The sequence below is a fragment of the Rhinolophus hipposideros genome, assembly GCF_964194185.1.
Source record: "Rhinolophus hipposideros genome assembly, chromosome: 8".
Lineage (NCBI taxonomy): Eukaryota > Metazoa > Chordata > Mammalia > Chiroptera > Rhinolophidae > Rhinolophus > Rhinolophus hipposideros.
Window position 1 is genome coordinate 31,934,492 of NC_138054.1, and position 11,433 is coordinate 31,945,924.

The 11,433-nt window shown below is 37.6% G+C and overlaps 1 protein-coding gene across 2 annotated transcripts in view; it reads left to right on the plus strand.

Moving 5' to 3' along the window:
- LOC308501115 (UPF0690 protein C1orf52) overlaps positions 1–9,017 on the plus strand; it is a 16,640-nt gene extending 7,623 nt beyond the window's left edge. The window contains exons 2-3 of one of the 2 annotated variants that reach the window (XM_081056850.1): positions 461–659; positions 5,180–9,017. In XM_081056850.1, coding sequence (XP_080912976.1) covers positions 461–659; positions 5,180–5,253 — 273 coding nt within the window. In that variant the 3' untranslated portion in view covers positions 5,254–9,017. Of the gene's footprint in view, positions 1–460; positions 2,046–5,179 lie in introns of those variants that run through there. The other variant, XM_081056849.1, reaches the window with a different exon arrangement.
- The last annotated feature ends 2,416 nt before the right edge of the window (positions 9,018–11,433 follow it).

Consider the following 11,433-nt stretch of genomic DNA (forward strand, 5'->3'; position numbering starts at 1 on the left):
CCGCCCGCTCGTGAGGAGACCCAAATCTCCGCGCTCGGTGCCCCGGCCTGGCGCGGCGAGGACTAACGGTGGTGACTCCCCCGCCCCCCGCTGCAGCTTCTCCCCGAGACCCCTCCCCTTTGACGCCGAAGTGCCTGCGGTGCTGCCTCCAAGACAGTGTCTGCTGCAGCCTCCTGAAGGGGTCGGCCTTGGCGTAGTATCTCTGAGACTGGATTCTTCTTTGGTAACTAAAAAGTTATTAGCTTTATTCGTATAGGGAACCCTTTGGCTTTTTCACTTTAACGGTATTGTGATTTTTGATGGAAAAAAAAAAATGTGTCTGTAAACCTTAAAAAAAAAAAAAAAAAAAAAAAAGTCAGCCTGTGAACCAATAAAGCGAACGGCAGGGAGGTGCATGTGCCCGTACCGGTGGTCGGAACCTCGGTTCGTCACAGTGCTTCTCGCTGTGTTTGCTTCACAGCCTCCAAAGGAATTCAAGATGTGGAAGTCCAGCTATGGCCCAGCTCCGGAAACCTACACTGCGGAGAAGAAACCTCCCCCCCCTGAGCTGGACATGGCAATCAAATGGTCTAACATATACGAGGACAATGGTGACGATGCCCCACAGAACGTTAAGAAAGCTAGGCTTCTACCGGACGGGGAGGAGACGGTGGAGTCAGGTAAGGACAGGCAGTCTCTGGCGGCGAGACCTCCTGGTCCCCGTGATGAGTTTAAAAAGATGGAGACCGTGAATGAAGTTTAAACCTAGCGGGTTAGCAAACCGATGATGATGATCTTTGAATACATTTTGCTGCGTTTTTGCGAAAGACACTCAGCTTTGAAGCTCTGATATCTCCACCAGTAGTATTTGCTGTGTTTTAGAGAGAGATCATAAATTATTCAGGCCTTACAGTGAACTCTGATAGATCAACCAGAAGTGTGTGTGATTTATGGTGCCTTGGTTAGAACAGTACAAGTGAGTTCATGGAGTCTTTCTTGTGACTGCAGCTGTATAATGCTAAAGGCTTTGTTTTATATTAAAGCAGTTGTGCTTTAGAGCCAAAATTAGTGTAACAATGAATTTAACTGAGTATTACTACATAGTGATTAAAAATAGTAATAGGAAGATAATGACTTAGTTGTTTTGCCTTCGTTCATAGCATGATTTCATTTCTTACTTGGACTATAATCACAGTAATCTCTACTTCCACATGTTGCCCAATTCCATCCTTCACACTGCAGCTAATGTACACTTTCTAAAAGCCACACCTGACTGTAACACCCTTCACAAACAGCATAAGGTCAGAAAGCCTTCTGTGATAGACCCTGACTTTCCCTCCACCGTCATTTCATATGGCTCCCTTCCCATGATCTTAAAATTCAAAAATTAATAGAACATACTATTTTATAGTTCCGTGCCTTTCAAAATATGTTTCATCTTAGTCTAAAAGGTTCTTCCCTCCCCCTTTGGCTGGGAAACTCATTCATCCTTCAAAATCCAACTCAAAGAAAAAGAAAAAAAATCTCAGCTATCACCTCCCCGTAATTAATTATTCACTCCTCTGTACCTTGTGTATTCTCATGTTAATTGTACTTAACCATTTTTTATGTGATCAGTTGTTTGTAAGTCTGTCCTCTCCTTTTTGAAAATGAGCTCCTTAAACAGCAGGGTCCAGGTCTTATTTATGTTTGTATAACTATTTGTAATATACATTGAGAATATTCAGTGGACCATTAATGAAATTGCACTAAATATTTTGGGCTGTCATTTTAATGAAACAGATTTTGTTAAACAGATTTCTGATCTTCCCATAATACAAGGGCTACCTACTTAGCTCCATGCAGAGAGCTTTGTTTGTTTTAAGAAAAAGGGTAACTAGTAGTTCTTACTCCAGTTTTGATTCTACTTGGTTTTTCCATTCTTTCACTGATTTCCTAATGTAGAGTAGAAGTCACTAATGAAGGCACACCCTCAGTAAATGGCATCTTTTTGGAGAGGCTAAATGAAGGGGGCATTTAAAATACTTCATATTGTATAGTATTTTATATAATTAATAAAAACACTTTGGCATAAATACTCTTTGATCCTTATAATACCTCGTGAAAGCAGATAGGGAAATGTGTAAATGAGAGCTAGTGTCAGTTGTCCAAGCTCACAAAAGTAGAAAATGGCTAGCTCTAAAATAGGTAGGTACCTTCACAAATTCCAGTCGTTAAATGGAAATGATGCCTTATTCAACTGGGATTTAGTCTCATTGTCTTTCAAGCTAGAGTGCTTGAGAAATATGCTGTAGGAAGAATGGCACTAAGGCCACTAGAGTGGATATTCTAACGAGGGTGCCCTAGGTTGGTGCTCTCCTTTGTTCCTCTATGGAAAAGTCTAGGATTATATATCCAGGACAAACAAGTGGAAAGGACTATCTTTTTTTCCAACTTGCCTGTTGAGTTCAGATAGAATGAATTCCAAATACGAGACAAATAATACTGCCATTGTCATAAATAATTTCTGATCTTTTGATCATAAGATGGTCCTGCATCAGGAAGTGAATGTTGGCAATATTGAAAAACAAAAGAACCCAACAACACTCAGCCAGTTTAAAGTTGAATCATAAGATTAAAAGATAATCCTGAAATCTTCCATTTTGACTTTACTGTTGGTTACTGAGTAAATAACCATAAATACCTTCCCTTTTGAAGTGATTTTTGCCATTTCAGACTCCCCCATACTAAGTTCACAGAGTCACTGTAAAATCAATTTCCACGACATTTTTTACCTTTATTTTTTAATTCATAAAATATCTTGTATTAGAAACTCCACACTCTTAAATTAGCTAAATTTTTAGATTATCTAATTACTTTGTTTTTACTTTTCCTTCCCATGTTCTGCCCTTGTGCCTTTTTTGCCAGTTAACTTCTTCCAGATATTTTAAGAGAGTTGCTGGGAAAGATTCAAAACTCATCGAGTCTTGCTACTTATCAGCACCTCTTGTTTCATGGTTGTGATATGTAGATCAGTAAGGCTTAGACATTAGCGTGTTTCCCCGAAAATAAGACCTAGCCACACAGTCAGCTGTAAAGAGTCTTTTGGAGCAAAAATTAATATAAGACCCGGTCTTATTTTACTATAATACAAGACCGGTCTTATATATATATATATATATCAATTTTTGCTCCAAAAGATGCAGTAGAGCTGATTGTCAGGCTAGGTCTTATTTTCTGGGAAACACAGTAATTGTAGCTTTATTTATGTGTAATTAATCATGAAAGCTTAACTAAAGTAGATAATACTTTTTTTAATTTAAAAAGTTAGTTTGTATTAATAATTTAGACTTAATTTATCTCAGGTGACGTGAATTCCATAATAAATTTGTTTTCTTATTAGTGCATTTTTAGTATATGGCACAGAATAGAAACTCAGTAAAGTTGATGAATGAATATTTCAGGGTTTGGGGTATTGTTTTTTGGGGTTTTGTTTTTGTTTCTGCTCTGGTTTTTAAGGCAATACCTTGTTATATCACTAGATGGCATTAGCTCTTCTGTTCAAATCACTGCTATTTTTCCAACCTTAGTGATTTGTGTTTTGTTATTTCAGCAAATTTACTTGTAACAAGTGGCAGATTAAAAGCAGAAGTGTCTTAAGATTATCTTTTTAATATGTTAACAGTGAGTTTTCTAATACAGTTAGGAACTAATTTTAGTTTTTATATTAGTATTAAAAATAACCTCACAAGTCAAGAATGATAATTAAACTTCAATTAAAAAACAAAGATCTTAGTTTCTTTGACTTGTATGTCATATTACTTGGTTTGTAGAGCCAGTGTTTTGTGTATACATGATAAACTACTGATTAAAACTTTGGTTTGTAAATTCCTGGGCTGATTCGTTGATCTGAAATGTATTGTATCTTACTGTCTACATAAATTCACAGTGCTTAATGAAATATGTGAGTAACATCACCATGCAGTGTTTGAAGACGGAGATGAATCACCTGCTGTTGATACTAATTATTGTCCATATCAACAAAGAAGATGTTCTGAGTATGGTACAGCTAGCAGAAGGAAATTGAAGGCTGATGTTTTCAATATATTTCCTCTATAGTTTATGGTTGTATCAGTGGCTTCCCAAATTTTTTAATATGAAGGACCCTTTCAACATCAAAATAGCTTATAGACTACCACGTGATAGTTGTTGAACTATGAGTATCTGTTGATAGAGAAAAATACAGTTAAAAGGTACAATGAATTCAGTAATGTGCTTAAAATAAATTTGTATTTTATAAATCATAACATCTCTGTGTTATTTATTTCATCTATATGGAGTTCTGAAAATAAAGCCACATATTTGTTCAGAGTGATAGGAAATTAGTAGCCGGTATACGCTACCTTGTTTTTTATTGAAACATGTAGTTGGATTCTTTAAATTGAATGAAAAGGTTCACTTTTTCAGGTTTGACATTTTCATTAATTGGAAATTTTATGTGGTTACAGACACTAAGAACATTTTGGAAAACTTATAAAGCACATGGTTTTAATGTAAGGTTCTTCTCTCTCCTCCCTCTTCAAAATTCTTCATAATGTGAAGGAAGGAAGATGTCTGTCTTTCTGTTGCCATTAGAATATTCTCATCCTCCTGGGAATGGGGGAGAGGGTTAAGAGAGTAGAACTAACTACAAAATTAAAGATACAGTTTCAGTTGAAAATCTACCTGTGAGTGATTTTTTGACTGCAAAATATAAGGAGGGTAAGAGAGAAGGGAGTTGTTTTTGCCAAGGAGAGAGAGCAGATTGGAAGGGAAGGAACAGCTGATAGCTACTTAAATAATGTTATGGTTAAGTTGAGATATTTTTTTGTAAAACAAACAATGTGTTTACATAGTGTAGATAGTTATATATTTAAATATACACAATGTGTGTGCATATTTGGGAATAGCTTTTTCAGAACAAATCTGATTTTCTCATTTTAAGCTATGTCAGTATAGCACTAAAGGGTCACTTTGTGGATTTTATGTAATACTACAATTAAAAAAAATTCCTTATTTTTACTTGTACTTTAAAATCAGGGTTCTAAAAGTTAACTTGGTTTTTATTGGGAAACTTTGAAACATTAGTTGAGGCTGATGATATTGGTGTAAAGTCAATGAAATTTAATGCTTAATGTTTTTTTTAAATTACTGATTGAAACTCTTCCTTTCCTGTTTAAAGATGATGAAAAAGATGAGCATACTTCTAAAAAGCGCAAAGTAGAACCAGGAGAACCAATAAAGAAGAAAAAGTAGAAAACAACAAATAACAAGAATTTTTGGACTGCAAAACTTACTGAAATGGTTTTTTTGGCAGATAAATTGATATTGTAAATTATTATGAAACAGCATCTCCATGAAAGTACATGTTAATTAACCAATAAGTATTGCTGCAAGAACTTTCCACTGTAGGACTCACTTTTTATTTAAAACTTGTATGTATTTAAAACTCAAATGGTGACTTGTGATAGTGAAATTGACAACACTTGGAAGCATTCTTGCTATCACAGAATTGGTGGCATGCATTTTGCCACATGTAGACATGCCAATGTTCTATGAACTTTTTATAAAGGAATATATTTTTATGTATGGTAACGTCTTGTGAACTTGTAGGGTGCTTTTCAACAGTGTTTGTACAGTGTAAATAGATCATGGAAATAAAATTACATACTCAACATTACTGCTAGTGCATAACAATAACGTTTGAATATTTGTCTGTGACAAATACCCTCTTTGCCATGTGATGTTTTAATAGTAGGTATTGCCATTTAGGGTGTGCCTCCTGTTTTCCAGGTGCTTTGTGCGTACATGATCTCTGATCCTCAGAAAGCCTAGTAAAGTAGGTATTAGTAGCCTCATTTTATAATAAAGATATTAATTTATCTAAGGTTACATAGTTAGTGAGCAGTGAATCTGGGATTTAGCTCATGATGTTTGAACTCTAAAATCATCACACTAAACCATCTATCTGCCAATCAAAATTTAGGAACTACAATCGGCATCCTTCCCAGGTACTCTTCTGTGGTAGTGGAGACCCTCTCGTCACCTGACTATTTGTATTACTGCACTTACCATGTATGTCTTAGATTATGAAAACTCATTAATTTCCCTGTTAAATAGAAGTTTGCCTGATGTCACAAATGAAAATACAGGACACACAGTTAAGTTTGAATTTCAGATAACAAATAATGTTTTAGTATATGTAATATTTAGGATGTACTTATATTAAAAATTTATTTATCTGAAATTCAAATTTAACTGAGCATCTTGTATTTTATCTGACAACACTACTTCTGTATGTTTTCTCTACCCAGCTCCTTTGCGTATAATAAGAAAAATCAACAAGATTGTAGTCAGGAAGGTAATCTTTGATTTGATTTCTATAGTCCAAAATTCATTATTTGTAACATTTTGAACAAGAAAAAGAAGAAATTATATAGTGCATCAGTCTTTGCATGATTCTTATGCCTTTAAGAGATGAGATTTAATTATAGGACACTACATTTAGTGTATAAGAAAAAGACATTAGTCTTTTGAGTTTAAAAAAATCCCCAGTCCAATTGTTTCCCCTCGTGCTGGAAGCCAACATTGAAAAACTGTAAAATCTGTTTAGTTGGGGACATGATCAAGTAGATTAAAATTTGTAAAAAGTCATTAAAAATGTGCTAGGCATGGTGTTTTGTGGACTAAGGAACATAACAGTATGATGGTTTCCAGTACATCTCAAACACTGAAAATCCTATAGCTGCTTATCTTCCAGGTTTACTATTGTGTGTATCCCCCAAATTGAAGTAATTGATAAAGCAAGAAACTTTTTTTTAAGGTTGAAGTCTTTAAATTGAGAAATCTATAGTCTGGATGGATATATTGTTGTAGCAGATACTTCAGAAGTTACTGAACTATTAAAAAGATTAAGAAATTAGCATGAAAGCAAACCATAAACACACACACACATGCCCGGCAAGCCACTGTCTGAAAATCTTTTTTTTTTACCATCCATTGGTTCAGTTCCCAGCTTATACCAATTAGTTTAAGAATGATCAAAAGCTCACTAATTTAAGTCCCCAGTGGTGCATTGAGCCTCCTTTCTATAAGGTAGCAGAAGAATGGAGGGCAAACAAATACGGTTTTCTTTTTTTTTTGGAGGGAGTGGACTCGTATTTTTTGACATTTTGGTCAGGACAGGTACCAGCTATACGTGTGAGAGTATTATGCAGTTGCCAAGGATGTGCACCTATGCTAGTGCAGGTCAGGCTAGTTTTTTGAGGGGGAAGAGAGCGTTTAAAGAAGGTGGCTAAATATTTTGGAGCAGTCTCACTCCGCCATTTGTATCTCGGATTTCTTTTCAAAATAAGGCCGCATAATGGAAAGGGAAATGAATTTGCGTGAGGATTGCTTCACTTGCCACAGAAATATCCTTGGTTGGAAAGTGAACTTGCACGTCACTGTCTACATCGATCATGACATTAAAAAGGATTCTTTTCCCCTCAGAGATGTCTTGGGAACGTGTTTAAGTGTTCGTGTGGGTACTGACGTAAAGAGCTGTTTGGTTCAGCTAGTGAAAACCCAGTGAAGAATTTTATAAAAATCCATATAGATAAGGAAAATCCTCTGTCCAAATTGCTTCCTTTGTAGATAATCAAATCATTTGATATTTACGATTGTTTCCTCCTCTTGAGGATAAGGAAGTTAAGTCACATCATGCATCCTTTTGTATAAGGGTAAAATTTAAGAAAAGAACTGTAAGCATTTGTGGACCATGTTTTAAAATTCAAAAAGTAAATAGCTTTATAGAGGTTTATGGAAAACATTCTGATTGGAAGTAGAACACTACTGAGAAATTGACACTGTTTGTTAGCCATTAAAATACTAGTATCTGGACTTATTTGCAAACTTGCAACTTTCTCATCCTAATTCTTAATCCTGTGTAGTGCTTTTGAGTTCACAGAGTTCAGTCATAGAATAGTATTTTATTTTTCAAAAACCTAACGAGGTAGGTCTTATCATTTCCATATTGGAGAATGGAAAATAGGCCCAACGGCTGAAGCAATATACCTACAGATGCACTGTGACTTAGCTTCGGAGCTCAGGCTAGAATCTGCATTCTGTTCCATGCCAGATTTACGGAGGACCTTTTGGTGCACAGCATTGTGTTAGGAACAAAGGACCCATCTTCATTTTAGCAAAATCACATTGCTAGTCATGGAGAGAATAGATACATAGGGTACAAGTCAAGTCAAAAACCCACTGCAGTAGTCCACTAGAGTGACACGTATCTGAATGAACCAAGGCATTGGGAAGAGACAGGGATGTGAGAAACTAACTGCTAGTACTCAGTTGGATATAATGACTGAGAGTGAGGTTTTCTTTATTGCAAACTTTAAATTAAAATATGAATGGACTCTTGCAGATTGGGGCCTGACCTACATGTAAAACATGTTGCCACATGATTAAGTTGGATACAAAGCCCTACTGGAGATATTTGAAAGATGTAATTATTCTTACGTGTATCTGAGTGAACTTAGATAAGTGAAAAACTGATTAAATCCACAACTGGACTTTCAAATGTATCATTGGTGGTATTTTGGATTTTAGAGTTTTGTATCCATACAGAACTAGTACTGCTCTCCTGTTTTATCCCTCTGTTATCACTTAGTACAGAAGTTCCTGACAGTCCAACAAAAAGGTGTTAAATTCCCAGCAAATGTTTTGGACTTTTCATGAAATTCTAAAGCTTTCTCTCTTCATCTCCTTCCACTTAGATAGTTTCCCCAGTTTGGGGCATCACATTTGCATTTTAATGCAGGAGAAGAAAAGATACCAAGAATCACTTGTATGTACAGTCCCCAGAGGAGGGACTTTTTGCTGCTTTGTTCATTGACTAGGAAATTGTCTGGCACCCAGTATATCTGCTAAATGTTGATGGTAAGCTGCATTTCTCACCCCCAGCCTAGGGGCGATCTTCCAGAAGCTGGTGTTTTCAGTTACATGGGCCAATAAATCTTGACAATTTAAACCAGTTTGAGTCAAGTTTTTTGTTATTTTCGGTCAAAAACATCCCAATTGATGTGAAACTTTTTTACTCCTTTGATTTCTTGCAGGGCCCCATACTCTATTTTCTCTGGCTCCTTCTCTTCCAGCTGCCCTGGAATGCCAGTGTAGCCTATGTTCCCTTCTCATTCTCACCCTGCTTCTTGAGTCCAGCCAAGTTTCAGCCCCAGATTTGTGTATCCAATTGTACATTTTCCTTTTGTTCTCAAAGGCCCCTCACATAACGGTATGTCCAAAACCACACATTGTGTCAAAACCCACACCACCTCCCTATTTCATTTCTGGTTAATAGCACCACCATCAACTCAGAAGTCTGCCCTCTGCCCCACTTCCCGTCCCAGAGGTTCGGTCAGTACATCCTGAGCTTTCTCATTCTCACACCTCTTAATCCAGCTCTGATGAATCATTTACAATTCCCCAGATATACTACTTAGTTTCATGGTTCTATGCCTTCACTTGCACCCTTCTCCATCTACTTAGTGAAACCCCCCCCCGCCCCCCCCCCCCCCCCCCCCGCTTACCCTCCAAGAAGCAGTTCAAGTTTTCCCTCCTTTATGCACCTTGTTCTGCTTATCTGTGTCTGCACCTGTGTTTTGCTTTTCCCCATGCTCAGTACTAAATGCATGGCCAATATGTACTGAGAACTTCCTGTGTGCTAGGCTTGTTCTTAGTGCTTTACATGTATTAACTCATCTAATTCAGCGAGGCATGTGCTTTTCAGGGGAGAAAACAAGTACAGAGAGGTTCAGTGACGTTCTCAGGTGGTAGTGCTGGGAAGGGCATGCACTCTGGCTCCAGGCCCAATGGGCTTCCTCACTACGCGGGAGGGGAGGAAGCGCCTGAATGAGCCAATAGATGGAGTTACTAATTCCCATCTACTTAAGTCCTTGTCATTCAAAGAATATCTTGCCCTTAGAAGGCACTCAGAATGCAAATATTTGGAGAATTAGAATCCAAAACTAATTCACTAACCGGAGGTGCCACGTTTCTTTAATACACCAGAAACATCTTTCAGATAGATTAATGTAAAAAAGTCAACACGTAAATGTGTTATGAAGATGAATGCACATTTCAGTGACATTTCAGTAGCTTATTCATGACATATGTGAAGTATTTTTAATTGAAAGCCTTAAAGCAAAAGGGCTGAGAATGTATCCCTCTCCCTCCAAAAATATATTTTAGCTTTTCACTTGTTTTTCAAAGTCTACATTTTTTTAAAAGCAAAGCAAGATCGCTTTAAGCCACAATTGTTGCCTCCAATTGCACTGGCTTTTCTCTAGCATTTCAAATTATGGCTTGAGTTTAGAGTCAGAGCACTGGGGTGTGGAAAGCCTCTGGGAAGGTAGGAAGGTCTCTGTGACCTTCGCCTCTCTTTTCTAGTCTCACAGCTGAGCCCACGAAATGACAGGTTTAAAGGCTGGACTTGCAAAGTCATTTCCTGTGTGTCTGTAACATTTTGGTACCCAGGGTCTGGAACTCCTGTTCCTTTCCCTGTGCTTATCCTTTTCTGGGACAGGGAGAAGAAACAGGATTTGGTGCCTATCTTTGAAGTACAAGTGCAGCTGTATTCCTGGTATAATTACCTGTCTGTTTCTAAATGGGACCAAAATTCTAGCAACCTTCCGGAGAACACGGGAGCTCGCTCGCGTTAACATTTTAAATGTAGAAATCCGGAGAGAAACTGCAAGGAAATAACAAAACAGTCACTTCCAACTAAGGAGGTGATCCTCTACCAGCAAAGCTATAATAAGCAAGGCTCACGTGCCAGGGAAATTTTAAGACCCTGTTGCTACTTTTTACTAGTTTTCAGTTTGGAGACACCCCCCCCCCAACACACACACACACACACACACACACACGCCTGAAGCTTTAACATTCAATAGAACCATTTTCCGTCCTTAGGCTTTTCCCCTTCAATACCCTCCTTCACTACAAAATGTGGGCCTAAAAGTTTCAGCAGTAAAATTTCTTCCATAACATCTGCGATCCATATGTCAAATCTGTAAGGCATAAACTCTTCATGTTTTTCTTTTAAATTAGGCTTAATGACTTGAGCTCTAAGTCCCTCCTGCCCCTGCCTCCCTCCATACCAAACTAATTAGGGCAATTACCGGAGCCCGTCCATGGCTACAGATCTGTTAAAGCCTGTTATTGAGGTTAACAAATGAGAGGGTTAATTTCTCTAGACTGCTCCATAGTTGGGGAAGAAAGATAATAAGCTCTTACAATGTAGGGTGCTTCTGAGTTTTCAAGCTCTTTTTGTTCTCTACGCCAAGCTGCCATCTGGGAGAAGGACTTACTTGGGGGGTCCCTGCCCCTCCGGACCCCTGAGGTAAGTGACTTACTTCAGAACCGAAGCACTTGGGATTCCCCACCACACGTCAG